The sequence below is a fragment of the Pinus tabuliformis genome, chromosome 1_1 (assembly GCF_031772625.1).
Source record: "Pinus tabuliformis cultivar Carrire ecotype Pingquan chromosome 1_1, CPIR1, whole genome shotgun sequence".
NCBI lineage: Eukaryota > Viridiplantae > Streptophyta > Pinopsida > Pinales > Pinaceae > Pinus > Pinus tabuliformis.
Genome location: NC_142297.1, coordinates 89,607,631 through 89,632,944, shown reverse-complemented (window position 1 = coordinate 89,632,944; position 25,314 = coordinate 89,607,631). Strand labels below are relative to the sequence as shown.

The 25,314-nt window shown below is 40.4% G+C and overlaps 1 protein-coding gene across 1 annotated transcript; it reads right to left on the bottom strand.

Annotated features, from left to right (window-relative positions):
• Positions 1–9,209: 9,209 nt before the first annotated feature.
• LOC149211788 (DNA-(apurinic or apyrimidinic site) endonuclease, chloroplastic-like) lies at positions 9,210–10,148 on the bottom strand. Its single transcript, XM_089388479.1, has one exon. The coding sequence runs from the start codon at positions 10,146–10,148 to the stop codon at positions 9,210–9,212; it is 939 nt and encodes a 312-aa protein (XP_089244605.1).
• Positions 10,149–25,314: the final 15,166 nt, after the last annotated feature.

Below are 25,314 nucleotides of genomic sequence, written 5' to 3'. Positions count from 1 at the left end.
GTCACCATTCAGCTGAGTTTATCATCATTCGTAGGGTTGTCATTATCATGTCAGTGTCTAATGAGTCATTTCACACCTTGTCCATGCTCCAGTTGCCACCCAGGCAAGGTCATTTCCCTCTCCTAGGGTTTTGAAGCCAATTTCTCTTGGATGGTCAAATCACCGGCAAAACTTGCTTCCTGATGTTCATACACCTTTCCCTATCCTTAAAGTACCTTATCAAACACTTCCCATCCCTTAGATCCGCCAAATTCCTCATTTTTGCACAAACCCTAGTTTCTAGCTACAATCTGGCAATTTTCTAGGTTTGGCCTGTGTTTTGCCCTTTTCGACCCCTTCCCCTCACTCAATCTCTGAGATTCCACTTTTCCCTACTTCCTAACATCCCTCCCCACTCCCAAAAATTTCCCCAAGAATTTAGAAGCCCTCTATCCCCTTCATTTCGCTCCATTTCGACAAAATCCCTTGTTTCACACATCGGGACAAGTTGCACTCAAATGATGTTTCTGAGAAATCAAAGATGAATTTTGAAAAACTGAGAGAGGTTTTTGTCCAGAACATACCAAGGAAGAACAACCTCTTTCATGTTTTACACAGGTGTCATGGTTTGAGAGAAATGTCAAAAATACCGGCGAGAACGAAGGTGCTCCAAGGAAGGTTGGCCAAAGCACAAAAACGAAGGAAAAACACTCGATCCACTCCAAACTTTGGACAAAGCCTCTTTGACTGAGCATGGTACTTGATTGGGGACTCCCAGCCCAAATTTCAAGAAATTTGGAGAAAATTTTGTCATTTGTGAATTTTTTGTGCAATTTACAGGTTTTTGCCCATGAAATGGTCGCGCCCCGCGCGCGACCATTCTGGAGGATTGTTCGGAATTTTGAAAACTTGGCATTTTTGGAAAGGGCATGCAAAGAGAAAAATTACCAATGCTTGGGAGAAGCCTGGTTTTGAGTTTTGAGCCTCCAAAAGCTCAAAATACATCAAAAAAATGACTTTCTGCCCACTTTTTGAGTTGCAGAAAGTGACCTTGGGAGAAATGGTTTTTGAGGGGTCAAATCAACACTAAATTCCGAAATTCCACTTGAGATGGAAAGTAGACAGGCCAATCTTTCCAATGAGCCATCTTGCACCTGATTTGGACCAGTGGAATCCACTCAAAAACAGCTGTGAAGGGGCGCGACCAGAACTTCCAGATTTGCCAGAATTCACATTTTCGGTCAAAAAACACTGTTTTGACTATGGTTGACTATTGTTACTTGTAGATGATGGATAAATGTAATATTTTCATGGCACTTTGGTATATTTTATCTTTCTTTACCCTTCTAGAAGCTTCCATGATGTAAAAAGTGAAAAATTAATGCATGGATGAATTAGCTAAGTAATAGAGGCAAGTTGTTTGGCTGCCTATTTTCTAGTTCTTAGTTTAGAATTTGTTCAAACTTCTCCTAGAAAGCTGAGATCGACCCCTAGAGGTGGGGAAAGGAGTTAGATGGTCTAGATGGACTATATTATGCTCTCTCCTTCTCATTTTGGTGGTTGGACTCTGGTGTAAGGAAGCTTTATTGTATATTGTGCATCTATTTCTGCAATTGAAGGCAAGGAAAGCCAGGGTTTTACAGACATCTTTGAGGATTCTTTTGGATCTGATTGTTGATGGTGTGTTCTATACATGTTCTTGTAAGTTTTTTTATGTGTTTCACATCTCTCTTATGCTTCTAAATTGGACAGATGAAGTGGTAAAGTTTGAACTCATGTTTTGACATGCTCAGCTTTTTAGTTTGTTCAATTTTAATGTTTTCTACTGTCTAGAGAGGATTTGAATTGTGTGTTTGCCCTCTTTAGCTTCTCCTCTATCATCTCTGATCATCCATCTCAAATTAAGGCATCAGCACTCATTCCTACCTTGCCCCTTAGATCCCCCTGTGAAAACTGTGCTCAATCCCCGCACCTTGAATTGCACTTCCACCAATTGCCACCAAAAACCCCAAAAAATCATTAAATCAACCCCCTTATCAATTTACTAGCCTAAAATATTTATTATTAATTGGTCAGCCTAATCATATTGAAAGATCTATCGAATCTGACCCGAGAGAGCCTTCTCATACCTCGTAGGGCTAGCTACGAGGTGAAATGGTTTGATGTAGCCTTGAGAGTTTGTCTATCTCAGCCTAGGTGAATTCCAAGCGCTAACAGGGGGAAAAAGACGTCCAAAATATGCACAAAACTGGCACCCAACATCTCCCCCAAGCTAAAGTAATTACATGTCCTCATGCAAAATATTTCAGTGCCTGCTAGTATACTCCATATGCAGTTCTGTCAGATTATAGGCATTAGCGATGTCCTCCTCAATAGACCTATAGCCTTAAGTGGCCATCAGCTGATGTGGCCAAAATTCCTCCTCATAATCACATATTTGATATTGAGGCTGGTACTCCTCCACTGGTAGCCAAATCAAAGGATACTTAAACTTGAATCCTATCCAAAATGTGCCCAGTAGATCCACAATCCGGGCATACTTTGGGACCTATGCAACAACAACAACGAAATTTTGAAAACCAAATGGGTTTCTCTCCTATAGTCCGACACTACTAACCTATATGCATTTATGGCACCCTCTTAGTGCATGGTTGTTCATCTGCACAAAAAGGTTGAGGCAGAGCTTCAAAATTCTTCTCCTGTAGATGACTGCCTGTTCCCTGACATCCAAAACACTCAAAAATTTCCTAAAATATTGTCTTAATTCTACTACCATGCCTGGTTCAACCCAGATCATTAATGTTTCCTTCTCTTCATTCGTGTCCACTGAATTCGTAGCCATGTTCCATTCTATCTAATTTTTCATAAAAGAAATAGAGGCATGCAACTGCAGATTTCCCATTTCAGAAAGAACACTCACAACCATGTGCTTACTAGCATGTTCACAAATTATATTATGAAGGAAAAGCTTGCAAAGCAAGGTTTGATCATGGAAATCATAGGCACGAAAAACGTCCAAAAAGGTTCCGGTAGAATTACCCAAATACGGTCAATTTTCATAGATTGCCTTCAATTGAAGCAAGAAAAATTGTTCCCACAGAAAAACTGGGTAGGACAGAGAGGGTCTTATACACCCCAACAAATCTAGGGCAAGTTCATGTAGCTTGTGTTTATCATTCCTTAAATCTCGAACCTGCTGCTGCAACAGCTGCAACTACTCTTCTTTCTTCTTCATAACTGACTATTTTCCACATATTTCACATTTTCTACCAAATCCTTCTCAACCCCTTTCTCCTTGAGCGAGTTTACTAATTTTTTATGCCAGCGAGATCGCTCCTTCGTGTAAAAAGAGTGCCTGTTGTTTCCACTTTTGTAACTCTGAAGTCAATAAAATTTCTCCATAACACCATCCTGCTTCAGGACCCTGTGTTCCTTCACATGTAATATCACTTGGGGGTGTAACAAGATCCTAAGGATTGAGGTGCTCCATTTCAACTGGTGGTTCTTGTTTAAAAACAATGTCATTAATGGGTTCTTGTGTAACAGTCTCTTCTTTTCATCCTTGGGTAGCTTCTACCTCTACTGCTAGTTCTTGTGTAACAGTAGTGTCATTAGTAGGTTCTTATGTATCAGCTCTGGGGTCACTACACATGGGATGCTCTGTTTCAACTGTTGATTCTTGTGTATCAGGAATGTCATCAATAGGTTATTGTGTAACTGCTTCCTAGGGTTCGGTCTGAATTTCCATCCAGATGGTTCTTGCAACACAGGCTTTGTATTTTTTTTCTTCTAGGTTAATGGTGCATGCCACACACAGGACCTAGTGAAGAATCCATCCTCATTTTGTCCACTACTTCTGCTAGGGTATCTAGACCTGGGACTCTTTCTTTTTCTCTTCTTCCTTCTAATTGTTGCGCTAATTTTTCATTTTCTTCTTCTAAATTTTTTAATTTAAGTAAAAAAAACTAAGTCTCATCCTTACCTGGTAGAGGGTTTTCTTTTGGATGGGGTTGTTCCCCTTCTTTCTGCTTCCCTGTGTCCTTGCTCGATTCTTTGCTAGATGAAGGTGAAGGTTTCAACTGTGAATTGAATTTTACCCTTTTCTTCAATATCCTATCACCTATCAGCTTCTTCAATGATATTTTCTTGATCCTTTCCTCTGAATATTGGCCTTGTTATCGAGTCTCCATTGCTTCCATTGGGGCATTAGAGATTTCAGTTTGCCTCTTGCCAGAGGTCCTTGTCTTTGTACTCATAAATTCTTCCCTACTTCTACCTTTTCATTCCAATGCATCCAGTATGATCAATTTAATAAGGCCATGATTAGTGACACAAGTTTCTGGGGGTGCAGTAGTTTTTACAGCCGAATACATGTGCTTGATTTTTTCTAACAAGAAATATGGAAGGTTAACTAGTTTCCTATGGTGCAGGTGGTTCAGAAGTGCAAAATGGTAGTTGAAAATGATTGTTTCCCTTCCTTCACAGGTAATGTGCTTGATAATGTATAGGGAAACATCTCCCCAGAATTGAGGGAGTGACAATCTGTCAATTTCCCTACCTTTCTTCTCCAATTGTTCCTCTCCTTGAAGGAATTCTACCTTAAGAGAGGGGTCATTTCTTTTTCTACCAAACCATCATTTTCCCAAAGTTTGTAGTGATGTCACACGGAAAATCACTTCTTCTATCACTTCTAGATTTAACCCCTAAAATTTCATCTGGTTTCTATTTAGGTTCCGAGCAAATTCCATGGGCACCAACTTCTCTGATCCCTTGAGCCGTTTGAATATTCGATCCAGCCTGCTTCCTTAAAGACCTGGCATGCCTCAGGGAAATTCTACAATGCTTCAGTCAACTTGGGCTCTTGTTGGACTACTGCTCCTCCCATGTCTCTCCCAACAACCTTTACTCTTCTCTTGCTTTGATAATTTTGGAATGAAGGTGAAATGCTTTGCTGAGGTTGATGTTAGGGCAGTGGAATAGGCAATAAAACAAGGATTTTGGGTTAGGGAGGATCGTACTGCACATGATATGGTTTCATTATTTGTATGGATCATGGAGATCTGACCTTAAATGATTTTTTTCTTGGAATCATCGAAATAAAGGGATAATGATGACAAAGTTTTAATAATGATTACCATTTTAAATTTGAGCTCATAGATTACGAAATGACTTGTCCTCTCCCCTGAGTTTAATGTGACATCCATCCTCGACTATCTAAAGAGATACCATATTAATTTCCATGATTGTTAAATAGAGGTTGGAAGTGATATACCTTTGTATGATGTACCTGATGTGATGTGGCAAGAAAGGACTAGTAACAAGATTCATTGATATAATTAATTCCAATGATGATGTGCTAGTTGTATGAATTGCTCCAGTGGCATAGTGCTGATAAATACTCTCTCTTTTCTATATTACAACTGGCGATTTCGCTGATGTGACTGCTTCCAGGTTGAAATTTGTTACACATGTAACAACAGACCCAATTTCCACGCTATTTCTACAGTCATTTCTTATTTACATGATACTTTAAAATACTTACAAAAAAAATCTACAAACATATTCTAGTAGAACTTTTTCCGGGGAAAAAATCAAAACTTTTTATTAAGAGCGATAAAAAGTTTTACAAGCGATTGAATCATATGCCACCACATCTGGCTCAGGAGTCTGCTGTTCTGCTCAACATTTAAGGAGCTGTTCTGCTGTTCTGTTGGACACAAAACCTTTACATTCAACCTCCCAACAGAGGTGCAAAAGCAACCATGTAGCATATATGCGAAACAAAAACTGGGGTCTCCTTCAACAGAAGGAAAACAACCCCAAAATACAAAAAATATATATGTCTTAAAGCCCGTGAGCAGTTCCAAAACGGAGAGAAATTAAAAAAAGTCTGTTTGCTATGTTTTTAAATATGCTGCTACTGATAACAAGAACTAAAGAAAACAAAGCTGGAAAATACATAAATATACATATAATATATAATGCCGCTACAAAACTGCTGTCAAAATAAAGCTGGAGGTCAGATGTCAAAGAGATTGTGCATAAGGAGGCATATTTGATCTGACTGAATGCCCCTGTCTGATCTCTTCCATGACCCAGATGCCCATATCTTGTTGTACACCAGCTTTAGATAGCTGGTCTGCTTCTTCATTCTTGTCCCTGTAAATGTGGCAGATAGAAAAAATATTAAAAGATGCCTTTAATAAGAAAATTTCTTCCACTAGAGTCCTCAATATCTGATTATGACAAGATGCTTTTCCATTGACCCAATTTATGACATTAAGAGAGTCCCCAAAAATCTGTATCATGTTTATGTTTCTGTGAAGAAGCCAGCATAAAAGGTAATGAAGAGCTGATAATTCCGCATAGTTATTAGTGCCATAACCCAGCCCAACAAAAGCTTTTAGTGAGTGATCAGGATTGATATGTATGCACAGGCCAGCTCCCGCCCTGTTATTTTGTGAAGCCCCATCAAAAAAACCCCAAGGGATGCCTTCCTGAATGTTGATTTGTTTTTGCTTTTGCTTAGGATCTTTTTGCTCAGGGGGCGGTAATGCAGAGTAAATGGCCGCTATGTTAGTGGCAATGACGAAAGAGGGAATGTCCTTGTCTTGAAAAATGCTTTTATTCCTGGCAAGCCATATTCCCCAGCAGAATATGAGAGGCAGGTTTCTCAGGTTTCCATCAGGAAAGTCTTGCCACCATTTTCTCCAAGCTGACTCCAAAGAATCGAGACCCCACCTAGCATTTATCTTGAGCAGCGTAGTGACCTCCTCCCAGATCTGTCTTGTGAAAGCACAAGATATGAAAAGGTGGTTTATGGATTCATCATCTGACTTGCACAGTGGACATCTACCAGGCCCAACTAAGAATCTTGCCTGTAGAATTTCCCAAGTTGGGACCTTCCTTTTTAAGATACACCATAGAAAAATTATGGCCTTTACTGGGCTTTTGAGTTTCCACAAATTTTTGGCCCACCAATCCGGAATGCCCCAGCCTTTCTTTCCCATCAAGAAAAGGTATCCATCTTTAGGCGAGTAATCCCCTGTTTTACTCTGGGCCCAAAGCAAGCAGTCAGGTTCATCTTTTATCCTGACATTTGAACGTTGAAGTTCTTTTATGAAAACCTCCCACTCAGCCTTCCACCTGACATTTATTCCCAAATCGACATCATCCTTCCAAGCCTGTCCCCAAATAGTAGACTGTCCAACCTTCTCCACCTGATTTAGTGATGTAATACCTTTACTGTCCAGATGTCTGAGAAGTCCAAGTGACAGAGCATAATCTTCATTGCATCCTACCCAAGGGTCTCTGCCAATCCTGATGAGTCTACCATCACCAACTTTCCAAGCTAAGCCTTGTTCGATCACGGAGAAAGCTTCCACCGTGGCCTTCCATATGGCAGATGCATTTTTTATCTTCTTGTTTTGACTCTGAATCCAGTCTTCCAAGGGGATGGGGTCAATGTATTTCCTTTTTACCACTCTTGTCCATAAGTTTTCCATAGTTATTAGCCTCCATCCGGATTTAGCAGCTAAAGAGAGACTGAATTCTGGAAGTCTTTTAATGCCCCATCCTCCCCATTCTTTTGGTCTGGCCACTTTGTCCCAAGCCACCCAAGGCAGCACTGAGGATTCCTTTGTGCCAGCCCATAGAAATCTACTACATATTTTCCTGATTTTCTCCAGTACTCCTTTGGGGATCCACATCAGGGCAGCCCAGTATACCGGAATAGCTAGAAGAACTGATTTAATAAGAGTCAGCCTCCCAGCTCTGGATAACCACCTGAAGCTCCAATGTGATATTCTAGCTTCAATTTTGGCTATGAGCCAGTTCCAATCCTCTTTTTTGTAGCCAACAAGCTTTAACTAGAATCCCAAATATTTGAAAGGAGTATCCAGGGGCTGAATAGGGAATGGAAATAAATTAGCCAGACTGTTCCTTTCCCTTCTTTCAAAATCTGCCACACAAGCTTGGGACTTTCTTGAGTTAATCTGCATTCCAGTAGCTTTAAGGAAGAGATCAAAAATGCATTTTAATTCCTTTAGTTCATCAGGGGAGCCATTAGTGAAAATCAAAATATCATCAACAAAAAGGAGGTGTGTGATGAAGAGATTGATTGCTACCTCTATACCCTTTACCTTTTCCGTCCTTCTGGCTTTATGAATTAGTCTGCTTAGTCCTTTTGCCACAAGAAGGAACAGAAGGGGTGATAAAGGGCACCCTTGCCTTAATCCCCTCTGACTGTTGAAGAAAGAGGAGGCCGCACCGTTAACCAGAACTACAAAACTGACATTTGTGATGCACCCCATGATCCAGCTAACAAAAGAATAGTTGAAGACGAGATGTGTAAGCAACATCTGCAAATAGAGCCAACTGATCCGGTCATATGCTTTGGATAAATCAATTTTGAGCACAGCTCCCTTCTTTTTCTTCATCTTGATACTATGAATAACCTCCTGGGCAACCCCAATGGCTTCATGAATTTGTCTTCCATCCAGGAATCCAAATTGTTCCATCGATATGTTTCGAGATAGAATTGGAGCTAATCTGAGAGCAATAACCTTTGCAATAATCTTGTAGATGCAGTTACACAAGGATATTGGCCTGAAGTCTTCGAAGCTTTCCGGATCATCCTTCTTCGGAATAAGAGCTATAAAAGTTGAGTTGAAGGGTCTATAGACTGCTCCTTTCTGTCTCGACTCTTCAACTACTTCAGTTATTTATGTTCCCAATTGTTCAAAAAAATGGAGGAACAGCTCTATTGTCCAGCCATCTGGGCATGGGCTCTTGTCCTTGCCCATGAGCTTCATAGCTGTTTCAACCTCCTCCTTTGAGACCGGGGAGGACAGAGCTTCTGTTTCATCTTCCTCAATGAACCTAGGAAAGCTTTCTGCCGTTTGGAGGACTTCTGCAATAGTTGCCTCCCCAGAATCTGAGAAAATATTTTGAAAATGTCTTTTCCCTAACCCAGAGAGCTCTGAGAAGGAATTGACCATCCTCCCTTCTTCGTTTTTAAGGAGCCATATAGTATTTGCAGCTTTCCTACCTTTAGCAAAGTTATGAAAAAACTTAGTATTCTCATCCCCCGATTTTATCCAGACTGCCCTACTTTTTATCCTCCATTCTTCTTCCTTATCCAGTAGGATTTTATTTTGTTGTTTCTCCAAATGGAGGATTCTGTCTTTGGATGACTAGGAGGAGTAACCATCAACCTCCATACTTTCCAACTACTTCAGTTCCTCCCTAATATTTCCCAACTCCTCATTTTGCTTCAGCTTTCTTTCCTTTGCCCAGGAGATTGTGGCTTTCTTCAGATTTTTAAGATTCTCCATGAACAAAAAACTCCTATCCTCATCAGAGTTAGGAACAGGGTGGCTCCATGTATTATTAAACAGATTGCAGAAAGAGGGATCTTGAAGCCAAGCAGGATTGAACTTGAAAGGGGCGGGAGGCTTGGGAGGAGGGAGAAAAAGGTCTAGAAAAACAGGGAAATGGTCCGAGTTTCCTCTTTCCTCAACCCACTGTTTGATCATGGGAATTTTTGTTAACAGGGGCTCAGCTATCAGGAAACAGTCAAGTCTTTTAGCAATTCGATCCTCACCCATTCTTTGATTTCTCCAAGAAGGCTTTAATTTGATCGGAGAAGGATCAGTGAAATTGTTATCCGATATGAGGTTAAGGAAGAAATCTGAAAGAGGGTCTTCTCTGGCAGATGGCCCCCAAGCTTCAGCTCTGCCAATGGAGAAATTTAAGTCACCACCCAGAAGCAAGAAAGGGGTCTTCATCACCGATTTCATCATCAGATTGTCCCAAAAAGATTCCCTGCCCTGACAGGGCCCGTAGACATTTACCAAGGTAATAGGGAAAGAGAAATCTGGGGAAAGAACCTCCATTCCCAATACAGATTTCATAGCCCATTGGTTTATAATTTTAATCCGTCCTTCTTTAATTCCAATGGAAATGCCCCCCGAATGACCAGAAGAGTCAACAACAGTAAAAATCCATCCTGGTAAAAGAGTTTTTAGCAAGGCCTCAACCTCTACGGCCTTACCCAAAGTTTCTTGCAGGAAGATTACATCTAGATTAGAATTGTTTATCCACTCTTTTAATGCCAGTTTTTTAGGTTTGCTGGCCAAACCTCTACAATTCCAGGATGTCAAGATCATTTTATAACATTCTCAGGGGGATGGGCTGCTCTAAGAACCCCCGGGATAGTGTATTGTTTGCCATCTGCAACGTCAAGCTTGGCTTTAATCTTTGCTTTGGACATATCCGACTTCCTACCTCGCTTATTTTTGAGGCAACTTTGTTAAGAGGTTTGTCCCAATCCACCTACAGTCCCAGGATCACTAAGTTTCCCTCCCAAAGAGCTCAGGTTATAGGGACAGGGAGATCTGGCAACCGAAAGAGAGAGGGGGGGCCAATGGTCTTCACGATTAATATCCAGAGCTGGTAAAGCATCAGCAATAATGTCTATGGAAGGGGATATAGGATTATTTTCCACAGATTCATCAGCATTATTATCATGTACATTACCGGTTTGAAGCATTACGGAATTATGTTCCATGGTTTCATAAACATTATATTCATGTACATTACAGGTTTGAGATGTAACATGCGGGGAAACAGGAACATGCTCAGGCAAAAGATGTGTAGAAGGAAAGGTCCTTGACATACCCTTTTCTTCGTCTTCGCAATGAGCTTGTATTGCCGGGACTGTCTTGACATGCTCCTCCACGATCACCGAATCTTTGACAGGTTCCTCCACATGCACTGTCGAAAAGTTTGCAATTCCCTGATTTCCCTCTTGGTTCGGGACAGTTGCATCCACTGGGACTTTATCAGTTTCCTCTGCCTCCATATCCACTACTCCGTGCATCTCCGGGATTTCGTTCTCCATGGATAGCTGATCAGGGTCTTGGACATTTCCTCTATTCGCTGAAGCCCGTTGAAAGTGTCGCCTCCTTCGCATCAGTGGGCAATCTTTAGCCAAATGCCCATACTCATGACAGAGATGGCATCGAAACGGAAGATATTCATAATCTAATATCTGCTCAAATACGTAATCCTTATACTGGAGATTAATTATTTTTGCTAAGCCTCTGCTCGGATTAAGGGTGGCCAATATACGCGCCATCGTTCGATCCTTTGTGTGAAAAAAGGTCATATCTTCCTCCAGATATATCCCCAACCTGTTACCAATGGTTTTAAACACTTCTTCAGTCCACAGGAAGGAAGGCAAACCCGGGACACGAATCCACACAGGAAACTCGTCGGCTCTCTCCTTGAAAGCATCAAACATGGGTGTCCATTTCTTTAGCAGAATGGGAATGTTCCCAATATGCCAATTGTGCTGGAAAACCCATTCTGCCAAGTCTTTATCTACAAAACAGAGCTTAAACCAGCCCTTCCCTAGAACTTGAGCTTCAAACTGAAGCGGTCTATCCGTTACAAAACAGGATTCTCCCCACACTTGCAGAAATTCAGAGGAGTATTTCTTACCTAGGGCTCTTCCTACCAATGTGCATTCTGTGACAGCTAGGGATTCTTCAATAGATACCTCCATTCCAAGGACCAGATTTCCCTCTATCGCCTAAGATCCAATGGGTCTTTAAGACTTCCTCTTCGCCCCTTTGAATCCTAAATCTTCCACCTGGGTACCATAACCCTTACGGCTAACGTTCCTTTCTGTGTTTGTCTGCGGAAGGCCCCCACTGGATGTTATCTCCGGCTGAGGCGGATTTTGGTTTTCCAAGACTGCTTCCACGTTCCCAGAAGATGACAGTCCCTTAGCCGGTCCATCAGAAACTGCCCGCACCTCAACAGGTAGATCTCCGGGGCCCTGAACAAACGGCCCTTCAAGGGTGTGGGATACCCTTGGCAGCGAAGCCCTAGTAATCAGGGGAAGCCCCTCAGAGGCCCTTAAAGGGTTGTTACTTGCAGCGTGCCCTAAGATTGGAAGATCTTCAAAACCCTTACTCAGCTGAAAACGGGAAATGTCTTTTTTACCTTTTGGGTCCAAGGGTAATCCTTCTTCTGCTGCTCCTCTAGGAATCGAAACGTCGTCACTCTGCTTGGAACCATCTTCTATGCTTGAATGAAGTTCCGCATTTCTCGCCGCCTTGTCCACTAAAGGAAACAGAGGGGTATCATTCAGATTTATTTCTCCAAGCCTCGACAGGTCGAAAGCCCCAAAATAATGCTCCACAGCCTGAGCGTTAGTCTCTTTCCCCCACATGGACAAAATGTCTTCTAATGCTGGGTCCAAATCGACTAAATCTGCGGGGTTAACCATGGTTATCAAGTAGCAGTTGCTGGTCAATGGCGAAAACCTTCACGGTTCTTGTTGGGAGAAACGAAACAAATGCGGTTGTTCAAGCTGTAATAAAACAAAATGAAATGGTAACTCGGGAATATGACAACAGGCCTAATCCGTCGCAGGGTATAACCTCCAGCTGCCAGTCAACAGTGAACCCGCGCCGGCAGCTGTTCTGCAGCCCTCTGACCTTGCAGACTAACCGTGGCCCTTGCGAGTTTCCAAGCAGCTTCCAGGTTTCGAAACCTTAGTCGCCTCCATGGTCGCCTGCTCCTTCATACAGACATTTTCTCTAGAACCGTATGGTTGAATTTCATTCTAGTAGAACTTGTAACAACATAAAAATAGAATATGCATGAGTTACATAATGTTGTTAACAAGGAGAAATAAATGTGAAATATTTGCCACATAGTGGTTTTCAGTTGTCACAATTGGTCTTTCTACGCCCCTAAAGAGGTTTTCACAGTCATATTTTTATTTATATGTTTTTATTGCTCTCTCTCTCTCTCTCTCTCTCTCTCTCTTTCTCTCTCTCGCTCTTTTTGATCCGAATTGGATCCTTGAAAATTATCAGAGTTAAATGACTGTTTCAAATTATGATACACTTCAAAATCTTGTAAGCAATGAGCTATTAGGAAATAACCTCTAAATAATGGTAATTTTCATCCAGCACAGATCAACAAGGACCTTCGTTCAAAGCGCGCTGACGGTTGGCCCATGGGGACTGTGCATGGCGCAAAAATGGTGGTTGGGAGGCTCAAACCTAGAAACAGAGGTTGTTTCTAGTGCACGATTGTGCATCGCAGGACAAAACCCCTCAAGAAGGAAAGGTATCAAGTGCACAATCACAAGGGAAATCAGGAAATCATGGGAAAAGCGCTAAAACGACAGGTAGGTCCCACGCTCCAAAAACGATGGAATATTGGAGGCATTTAGGGCAGTAAGTGGGTTTGTCAGAGGACCAAGTGATTCCATACATTGAATGATGCGTTTCCGGTAGATGAGAGAGAAAACCACTCTCACTGTGGGCTAACAGTTGAGCAAGTCACCCGTGCGATAGAAGTGATGATCGTAGGATCTGGAGGCCCCAGATCAAACAACGGAGATTGCACCTGATAGGAGACCGGATTTGGTGGAAGAATAAGCTGAGGCATATAAAATTTTGAATTCCGATTTGACCGTTGAGCTGGTGGATGAATCATTTTGTGGAATAATTGAAGTAACGAACAGTTTGAGGAAGAGTTGGCCCTCAGTTCGTGAAGGGACAAGTGGCCATCTCTCTGTGAAATGTTACACAGTGGCGATGACACAGAAGCAGGGAATTCCAAGTGGACAAAGGAAGGCAATCCAAAGGGCCAGAAGAGGAAGCGAACAGTCAAGGGATGGATTGGATTTAAGCCATGAACAGATAGAGGAGACAGAGGAGACATAATAGAGAGTGAAGCAAGAAGCATAGAACAGAGAAGTTGAGCTAACCTGCAGAGCTAAGGTGGCATCGAGCAGACAAAACTGAGAAGGCTTGATAGGTTTAAGCAATCCCTGTGAGGATATTTGTCGAGAACTAAGTACCAAATTAGACTCATCCCATTAAGACCAGTTGAGGTTGAGACTTGGTAAGGGGGAGTCTGCGTACTCTAGTGGCTTGGGGAATCCAAGTACCACCCTACTAAGTATCCTCTGTTGTAGGAGACTCAAATTGAGCTCCTCATTGTAAAAAAACTTTGCTCAAAGACACAATAAAAAAGGCCACCACTGAAAGCTGGACCAAGAGATGTAGCTTAGGAGGATTGGTGAACTCCTTATTAAATTGTTGTGTTTTGCATTTTCTTGCTGTGTTTCTCTTACTGTTTTCGAGTGTCTATTTATTTTGCAATCTTATCGATCCATTGCCTAAGATAATATAGACACACACACCAACACATGATTCTGTAATACCTACATTAATTTACTAAGGTCATTCATAAGTGATTTCAAATCAAGTGGTATCAGAGCTATAGGTTGTAAAGGTTAGACAAGCTTGTGCTGGATTTAGCTGTTGAATGTTAACTAGATCAAAGCTCAAATTAGGAGAAGGAGAGTTGGTCGAAACTAATCCTGAAATTGGAAGAGTCTATCCTTAGAAAACAATGTCGGAGGAAGGTTCCGTGGGGCTAGACCCTCAATTTATAGATAGTTTCCTGGCCATAAGGTCCATGGTAGAGGAAATGTATAAGGACTTTAGAAAACATAAAGATGAAGATTCATTAAGCTCCAAACAAGATAAAGGAGAAGAAGAGTCTCTCCTCCATGATCACTCAGAAGGAAAAGGGAAAGAAGAAAGCTTTCTCACACCTCCTAATAGCCCTGAACATAAAAGGAAGACATATGTGATTAAACTAGATGTTAAATTTGATTTACCAATATTTGATATAGAGTTGAATGCAGAAAAGCTGGAAAATTGGATTAGACAAATTGATGTTTATTGCAAAGTGCAAAGTATTGATTCAGACAAGAGAAAGATTCAATTGGCCAACCTACACCTTGAAGGCACTGCCTTGGTTTGGTGGGAAGGTAGGACCCAAGTTGACATGAAGAGACATGGTAAGACTATTTCTATTTGGAGTGAGTTTGTTTCTGCAATCAAAAAGCAGTTCTATCCACTTGCCTACATGTAGCAAGCCATGATGAGCTAGCAAACTCTTCAACAAATGAAAGGGAAAAGTGTGCAAGGATACACCCAAGAATTTAGGAAGAGAGCATTGATTCTAGGAAGCTCATTAGACTCACCTGAGACTCTGTTGAAGTACATCGGTGGTCTACACAGCTACATGAGGCACACTATCCTCATGTTTAATCCCACTATTATAGATGAGGTATTTGTTCAAGCTACACATCTAGAAGCTAGAGGAAAGAATGGAAACCCGGAAGTTGGGGGATCATTCAAACCCATTGCAAGCAAGAATAAGGAGAAAAGAAAAAAAAAATGGAAAGCAAGGAAGGCCAACACTGCACAGAAAAGAAATTCTTCATGCACTCACTGTAAGAAGGATGGTCATGATGATGAGCACTATTGGATTCTGCATCCAAAGCTAAGACCTGAGAAGTTCAAGGGCATGAAGAAGAAGACTGCTGCAGCTATTCAAAAATATTTGGGGTCGGACTCAGGAGATGAAACAACCATTGCAGCCATAGGTATAAAACATTGTTCACTTTAGAGAATGTAGAAATCAAGAAGCAGGTGCAGGAGTTGCTCGAGAAAGGGTTCATTAGACCTAGCACATCACCATGTGGATCTCCAATCATTTTGGTGAGAAAGAAATATGGCTCGTGGAGAATGTGCATTGATTATTGAGCACATAGATGATCTATTGGATCAATTGAAAGAATTTGTTTATTTTTCCAAGTTAGACTTGCATAGTGGATATCATCAGGTCATAGTTTCAAAACAAGATGCATGGAAGACTGCTTTCAAAATAAAGAAAAGATTGTATGAGTGGCTAGTTATGCCTTTGGGCTTAACTAATGCTCCTGCTACTTTCATGAGAATAATGAATGATGCACTTAGACCTTTTCTTGATGATTTTTTTATTGTATATCTAGATGACATTCTAATATTTAGCAAAACATGGGAAGAACATTCAAAGCATGTTAAGTAAACACTATATGTTTTGAAAAGAGAAAAACTTTATGTTAAAGTCTAAAAATGTGAATTTGGCAAAACATCTTTGAATTATTTGGGACATATAGTAGCGGGTGGTGAATTGAAGATACATCCCTCTAAGGTGGCAGTCGTTGTAAACTGGCCTAAACCCAAATTTGTTACAGAAGTTAGGAGCTTCTTAAGAGCAGCACAATATTGGAGAAAGTTCATTTCTAACTTTTCCTTAATTGCAGCTCCCTTACATGCTTTAACGGGATTGAACAAGGTGTTTTAGCGGGGAGACAAACAGCAGAAAACCTTCGACACCTTGAAAGAAAAGATTAGTACAACACTAGTACTAGCATTACCTGATGTTAAAAGACTATTTGAGATCCAAACAGATGCCAGTGACTATGCCATGGGAGCAATGTTGACATAGCACGGTAGACCTTATCATTCTGAGACATTTAATTATGCAGTAGTTAACTATCCCACATATGATAAAGAATTGTATGCATTAGTACAGAGTGTGAAAAAGTGGAAACATTACTTAATGGGCAAAGAAACAGTCATACATACTAATCATCAACCACTTCAATATCTACACTCCCAAACTAAGTTGCAGCAATCAAGACAATATAGATGGATGGGTTTCCTACAACAGTTTCATTTAGTCATCAGATATAAAAAGGGCATACATAATAAGGTTGCAGATATGTTATCTAGACCCATTATAAATGCATCTACTATACTTAAGCATAATTCTATGTTACATGAGAGCTACATTGAATAATATGCTCAAGATATAGACTTTAAAGATGTATATGCAACTTTAAGTCAAGGAAAACGAGTAGAAGAATTGGATTATCATGTTAAGGACCGACTCCTATATCATTATGGGAAGTTATGCATTCCACAAACTGAAAGAGTAAAGATAATTCGAGAAGCACACACTTCTCTAATATCAGGTTACTTTGGGGTAAGTAAAACAGTTGCACAGCTACAAAGATTTTGTTATTGGCAAAAAATGAACGAGACTGTTTCTAGATATGTAAGAGGGTGTACTATGTGCGCTAAAAGCAAGCCCAACAATATAAAACTAGGCTTGTACACTCCATTACCAGTTCCTTCTCATCCTTGGGAGAGGGTTTCCATGGACTTTGTTGGAGGACTGCCTAAATCTAGGAAAGGTCATGATTATCTATATGTTTTTGTGGATAGGTTCAACAAAATGTGTGTTTTGATACCTTGTAATAAACAGATTACAGCTGAAAAAATTGTAAAACTATTCTTTCAACATGTATGGGTTTATTTTGGATTACCCACTTCCATTATATCTAATCGAGACACCTGATTTGTGGGAAATTTCTGGTCAAGTCTGTGGGAACTCATGGACACCAAACTGAAGAAAAGCATAGCTCTCCATCCACAAACTGATGGCCAGACAGAGGTAGTCAACAGGACGTTGATCTAGTTGATCAAGGGATATTGCAGCAAGCATCCTAAGCTTTGGGATGAACATTTGTGTTATGTGCAACATTCTTACAACTGAGCCAAACATTCTTCCACATAGAGATCTCCTTTTGAGACCTATTTGGTTTCACACAAAGGTCTCCTTTGGATTTTGTATTTGGTAAGGACACAACAGTTGAGGGGCACAACAATGTGGATAGGGAAACTAGGTTCATTGAACAAATCCAAGAGATCCACCAAGCAGTACAGGAATAGTTGGAAAAGAGCCAGGCCAAATACAAGGCAAGGCATGACAAGCATTGGATGGAGCATAGTTTCCAAGTTGGTGATCAAGTCTGGCTGTATATTAGCAAGGACAGGATGCAAGGGGAAGGTAAAAAGCTAAAGCCTATCAGGTATGGACCTTTCAAGATACCTGAGAAGATTGGTGAGACTAATTTTCGCCTTGATCTACTAGCTTACATGCACATATACTTAGTAAAGAATGCAGATAGCTTGAGATTATTTGAACCTTCACTAATTGAGGATCCTGAAGAGTAGAGTCAATTGCCTTCTATTGATGACCTTCTACCTGAATATCTTAATGAAATGTAGGAAGACACAGTTCGGGACAGGAAGGTGAGAATGATGCGTAGGGGATATGTTGAGTTCCTCAGAATTGGACTTAGGGGTTCAAAGTCGAGCAGTGAAAAATGGATAGAGATTGGATAGGTGAGAAAGTTGTATCCTCACTTAGTCGATGCTTGAAAAACAACTTTTGGTGGTCCAAAATCTTTTTGAGTGAGAAGGCCATGATCCAAATTGGATCCTTGAAAATTATCAGAGTTCTATGACTGTTTCAAATTATGATAGACTTCAAAATCTTATAAACAATGAGATATTAGGAAATAACCTCTGAATAATGGTAATTTGTAGCCAGCATGGAGCAAAGAGGGCCTTTGGTCAAAGCGTGCTAACCGTTGGCCCATGGGGATTGTGCATGGCACAAAAATGGTAGTTGGGAGGCTCAAACCCAGAAATGGAGGCTATTTTTGATGCACAATCATGCATCGCAGGAAAAAACCCCTCGAGAAGGAAAGGCCCCGAGAGCACAGTCACAAGGGAAACCAGGAAACCATGGGAAAAGCGCTAAAACAACAGGTGGGTCTCGCGCTCCAAAACCGGTAGAATAACAGAGGCATTTCGAGTGGTAAGCAGGTTTGTCAGAGGACAAAGCGATTCCATACATTGAATGATGCGTGTCCGATGAATGAGAGAGAAAACCACTCTCGTCACAGGCTAATGGTCGAGCAAGTCACCCATGCGATAAAAGTGATGACTGTAGGATCTGGAGGCCCCAAATCAAATGACGGAGATTGCACCCGATGGGAGACCAGATTTGGCAGAAGAATAAGCTGAGGCATATAAAGGTTTGAAGTCTAATTTGACCACTGAGCTGGCGGATGAATCATTTCATAGAATAACCAAAGTAATGAACCGTTCGAGGAAGAGTTGGCGCTTAGTTTGTGAAGGGACAAGTGGCCACCTCTCTATGAAACATTACATAGTGGCGATGACACAGAAGCAGGGAATTCCAAGGGGAAAGAGGCAGGTGATCCGAAGGGCCGGAAGAGGAAGAAAATAGTGAAGGGACGGATTGGCTTTAAGCCACGAACAAATAGAGGAGACAGAATAGAGAGTGAAGCAAGAAGCAAAGAACAGAGAAGTCGAGCTGACTTGCAAAGCTAAGGCAACATCAAGAAGACAGAACCAAGAAGGCTTGAGAGGTTCAAGCAATCCCTGTGAGGATATCTGTTTAGGACTGAGTACCGAATTGGACTCATCCCATTTATACCAGTTGAGGTTAAGACTTGGTAAGGGGGAGTCTGTGTACTATAGTGGCTTGGGGAATCCAAGTACCACCCTACTAAGCATCATTTGTTGTAGGAGACTCAAATTGAGCTCCTCATTGTAAAATAACTCTGCTCAAAGACACAATAAAAAAGGCCACCACTAAAAGCTGGACCAGGAGACGTAGCCCAAGAGGATTAGGTGAACTCCTTATTAAATTGTTTTGTTTTGCATTTTCCTGTTGTGTTTCTCTTAATGTTTTCTAGTGTCTATTTATTTTGCAATCTTATCGGTCCTTTGCCTAAGATAATATAGACACACACACCAGCACATGAGTTTGTAATACCTACATTAATTTACTGAGATCATTCATAAGTGATTTCGAATCACTTTTTTAATTATTTTTGGGTGTAACAGCTACCAACAGAAGTTGGTTTTCGGTTGTTACACTTATTAGAGAATTAAGAAATTCGCAGCATAGGGGAATTGTCCCCTTCCTTCGTAATCTGAAGGTCAAAATCTATGACAATGTTTATGAATTATTTTTTTGAAGCATGTTTGTGATGTAGCCAAAGACGGTGCCCATTAGAAAACAATGGTGTCCAAGCACTGTCAATGGTTACAAAATTTACAATCCCATTGTCGAATATTTTGTCAACATCATAAGGCCCTAGCCACCTAGTGCATAGCTTCCCTTTAAAATCTTAAACCTTGAGTCATATGATAGAGCCCAATCTCCTCTTTGAAATTTCTTCTTTTTAATGAATTTATGATGCCACTTAGCTCTTTGTTGCTGGACAATGTCCGTTTGCTGAATGAAAGCTAACCATTTCTCATCTAGTTCATTAAGCTGATTCAACCATTGTTTTTGTGCTATTTCGAGATCCAAATTTACTTGTAGTGTTGTTCTTAATGTCTTAATTTCAAATTCTATAGGAAATAAAGGATTTTTATCATACACTAATTCGTATGGTGAGAACCCTGTAGTATTCCTCCATGTAGTCTAGTATGCCCTCATCACTTTTGGAAGTTTATCAACCCAATTTCTTCAATGGCTAGCTACGATATTAGTAAGAATGCCCTCAATAACCTTGTTGGTGCTTTCTACTTGGCCATTTTCTTACAGATGATAAGGCGAAGTGATTCTATGATAGATTTTGTATTTTTCAACCAGGTTCTGAATCAAATGATATGTAAACTAGGATCCTCCATCTCTCACTATTTCTCTGGGTACTCCAAAGCAGAGAAAAATATCTTCAAACAAGAAGTTTGAAGCAGCCTACTTTGTAGCTCTGGTTAATTCTTCCACCTCAACCCATTTTGTGACATAGTCTGTGCAGACAAGAATGTAGGATTTCTATTGAGATGATTGGTTAATTGGTCCTACAGAATCCAGGGCCCATTTCTCAAATGGTTTTAATACTATTTGAGGTTGCAATGACATCTTGTCTAATTGGAGTGGTTGACCTATTCTTTGGCAGCTATTGCATCCATTCACAAATTTCTTAGCATCCTGGAATATTGTGCGCCAATGGTACCCTATTGAGAGAACCTTGTATCATGTTCTCTTATCTTCAAAGTGTCCTCTGCAAGGTTCTTCATAACAAGCTCGAAGGATATCAAAAATTTCATCCTCCCTTACACAACGTCTAATATGATGATCTAGCCCATTTTGATAGTGATTTCCTTCTATCTGTGAGTATCTAGCACTTTGCTGGAAAATCCTTTTCTTTTCCTTGTAGGATAGGTGTTGGGGGATTTTTCCTGCAGGAAGCTAATTAGCTATGTTTGCATACCACGGTGAGTGAACTGAAACAGAAAAAAGATACTCATCCAAAAAAGAATCTTCAACAGGCATGCTTTCATTACCAACATTTAGCCTAGAAAGAAAATCAACGACCACATTATGAATCCCAGGTTTATCTAGGATAGTTATATCAAATTCCAGTAACGACAATAACCACCATGTAATCGTACCATTAGTGACTAGTTTTTTCATTAAAAAAAGAATGGCATAGTGATCAATGTGTACAAACACTTGATATCCTATGATGTAGTGCTGAAATTTATTGATGGCATGCACTACCACAAGGAATTCCTTCTTGGTCACTGTGTAATTGAGTTCAGCTGAAGTCAAGATTTTTCTTATATAATAAATGGCATATGGTTTCATGTCCTCCAGCTGGCCGAAAACAACTCCCACAACAGTATCAAATGCATCTGTAGCTATATGGAATGGTAGATTCCAATTCAGACCCCGCAAAACAGGAGTTGTTGATACATAGTCTTTTAATTTCGCAAAGGCCTACTCTCATTTTCTAGTTCATACAAACTCTGCATCTTTCGAAAGTAAAGAAAATAAAGGAGATGGAATATTTGAAATGTTTTCTATAAACCTCCTATAGTACCCTCCATGATCCAAGAAACTACGTACCTCTTTCTGTGTCTTGGGGATTGGGATTTTCAAGATTACCTCTATCTTAGCAAGGTCCACCTTAGTCCCGCAACTGAAATAAGATGTCCTGACATGATCCATTCATTCATCATCATGTGACATTTCTCTATACTCAAAGAAACATTAGTCTGTTCACATCGTTCTAATAATTTTCCCAAATTATCTAATGTTGTTTCCAAGGCATCCTGTAGGGTGTAAAATCATCAATGAAAATTTCTGGACAATCATTCAACACATCCGAAAAAATTCCCAGTATCACCCTTTGGAAAGTTGTTGGTGCATTACAGAGTCCAAAAGGAAGAAACATGTATGTGAAAGTTCCTCAAGGGTAGGTAAAGGTCATTTTATCTTGGTCTTATGAGGAAATCTATATTTGGTTGTACCAACTAAACCCGTCTAAGAATGAGAAAAAATTCTTTCTGGATAGGGTATCAAGAACCTGGTCTATAAATGGCAAGGGGAAATGGTCCTTTTGAGTGGTTGATCCAGATTTAAATAGGAATGCAAGAAATTACAAATATAACAATAAATACAAAGATGCAATAGAAATAACACTTCATTTCATTAGTATCAAATACTGAAATATGCTTACAAACAGAATGGAAATAAGACTAGCTCGGGCAATGGTAGCTTGTCTCTGAGAAGAGATGTGGTGGCTACATGCATCTGAACTATGTTACAATGAGGCTAAAAGGCATATTTATTATTGGGAAATAATGAAAAACCCTAAACATCCAAAAACCTAACCCTAGGAGATGAATCACCAAACAGTGAGCCCTATCTAGGTAAATCGGTGCATCAATTTCCCAAGGTCGTAACTTTGGCATACGATCTCCATTTGATGTGCAAAATACCTCCTTAGAAAGATCTATCTGAGGACTACGAATTTTGAATGACCAAAATAAGACTAAGACCCATGTTCATCTCGGTTTTTCCAAAAAAACGTTGTATAGGGCCTCAAAACAGCTTTGGAAGTTCACGGCCCGAAAAACTGCCAAAAATAGTAAATTGTGCTAAAAATAAGGAAACTGAAAAATTGAAAGAAAAAATGGTGGCGTCCAAGTGGAATAGGCAGGTGACCACCAATATCCACCTAGATCAGTGGCTTTGTTAAGTTCTATATAATCCACATAGACACTCCACTTTCCATTCTTTTTGGGGACAATGAAAAGCAGAGATACCCATTGACTATCAAAAATGGGATAAATGAAGTTGGCATTTATGAGTTTCTACAATTATTATTTTGCTACCTCCTTTAATGCAGGGTTAATGTGTCACAACGATTGTCTCATTGGATTGCAACCATCCTTCAAATAGATGCAGTGAGTGCACAAGCTAGGATGGATTGTTGGAAATATACTGGGGGGGGGGTGAATCAGTATTATCAAATCAATATAACTTTTTCATTTCCATACTTAGATACATATATGCTACTTCAATTAAAGGAACCAGCGTGTATATGCAATTGTGTCTAATGCAACTAGCACATATCCAAAATACTTATGATTCAATTAATCCATTAAGTGTTGATCTTTATTTAGTGCATCAGAACTTAATTAACCATATGAACAATAAGCAGGTGTAGTAAAACAGAACAGATCAAGAAGCACACATGAACATCATGATATAAGGTGGAAACCCAATGTGGGTGAAAACCACCTGCTGCAAGTCGTCTCTATCTTCTTTTAATAAGAAACTTCTTTTACAATAGTTCTATACTGGTGCAGACTTATACCAGTATGCAGGCTCCTACCTGCAGAGGGCTACAACCCTCTCTCATTTTCCAGACTCTCCTGGATGGGAGCTACAACCCCCTTAGCTCTTATACTAGCCGATCCATTTACTAGTATGTAGGTTCCTGCCTACTAAATGCTCCAATCTTCACTCGTTCTCCAGCTGCTACTGGAAGGGAGCTACCACCCCCTTTGCTCGTGTACTAGCTGATGTACTAGTACATAGGTGCCGACCTACAAAAGGCTACAACCTTCTCTTTCTTCCTCCAGGTACCAAGTTTCATAAATTTTCAGACTGGATTCTCCTGAAGCACAACACAATAATCTGAAGGCCACGTTTCATCCAATTTTCATACTGGACCCATCAATATCATTGAAGCACAAAATCAATCAATACTAGCATCATCAATCTCTGAATCACTGAAACACTGAAAACCCTGTCAACAACACACTCACCAGAACACAAAGTAGAAAACAGAACTCTGTAATGACAATCATACCCAACTGCAACTTCAAATATCATTCTTCATAATGTATACACTACTACGATGAACCAAACCCGCGTACATACGTGCTTTCACCAAGGCCAACCCGCATACAGATATATAAATATTCAATCATGACTTGCAGCTATTTCAGACTTAAGTTATACCCAGTTCAAAACATTACATGCGTCAGTATACAGATCTAGAATAAGCATAATCAACCATATAGAGATAGTTCATTTCAAACCATTTGATCCCAATCTATCCTTAGATCTTGTTCTCCATCAACCGGTGAGATCCCTCCTTAGCTCAGATCAAGCAATGCATCATAACCCATATCCTACATACTAGATCTCATACTACATCAGATATTCAAGACTTTCTCCATCCTTTGCCTAATGATCTTCTTCTCCTTTTATAGTCTTAGGCCTTACTCAATACCATGGTCCAAAACCATAACAAATCAATACCATGGACCCAATACTTGGGATCAACACTTCTGACGAGATACCATGGTCCAAAACCATAGGTTCAAGTACCAAGAACTAAATACCACGGACCAAAAGTAAGTTCTCCCACATGTACGTGCCTTTCCGTGCATGAATGTGCATGCATACGCATACGCGACTTTGGAATGTCTAACCCGCGTGTATACGCAGCTTGGTCACGATGAACCCACGTATATATATTTTTCCTTCATTCTTGTAGTCAAATCATCAATTCCTTGCTACTGACCTGCTACACTATGATCTGTCATCTATGTGATTTGCCATCAAGGACAACACTTGTCTCATAATGCCAACAATCTCCCCCTTTGGACTTGATGGCAAAGCTAACTTATCATACTGAGAATTGTCATCTGATTTCTTTGAGCTATCCGACATCAATCACATCTGATATCTTCTTCTGTAAATTCATCTAGTTATAAATAGGTGAGATGTTCTTCTACGAGTGGGCTGCCATCAATTACAACACATGCATCATAATGCCAACAATCTCCCCCTTTGTAATTGATGGCAACCACACCAAATCACTCTCCCCCTTTGACATCAAGGGCAGAGGGCGGATCAAGATATTCTCTTTCCTTGATAAACATTCTGTTGTCCATACTCCCCCTGAGTACCTGCTGAAATCTCTGAATGAGCTCCCTCTTTGTATATGCCAAGGTGTACCAATCTATCCATGCTCCCTCTGAGTACATGCTGAAAGCTCTGCTCTTGCTGAAGTGTTCTATTCATGCTCCCCCTGACTGTAAGCAAGGTCCGCAAAAAGATGTTCTACAAGAAAGAACATGACTCTATACCAAAGGCTCATACATACATCCATCTCCCAACCAAGTGGGGATATACCAGAATTGACTCATCTACCCAACCAAGTGGGGATACACCAGAAGTTTACATATGACAAATAAGTACATTACA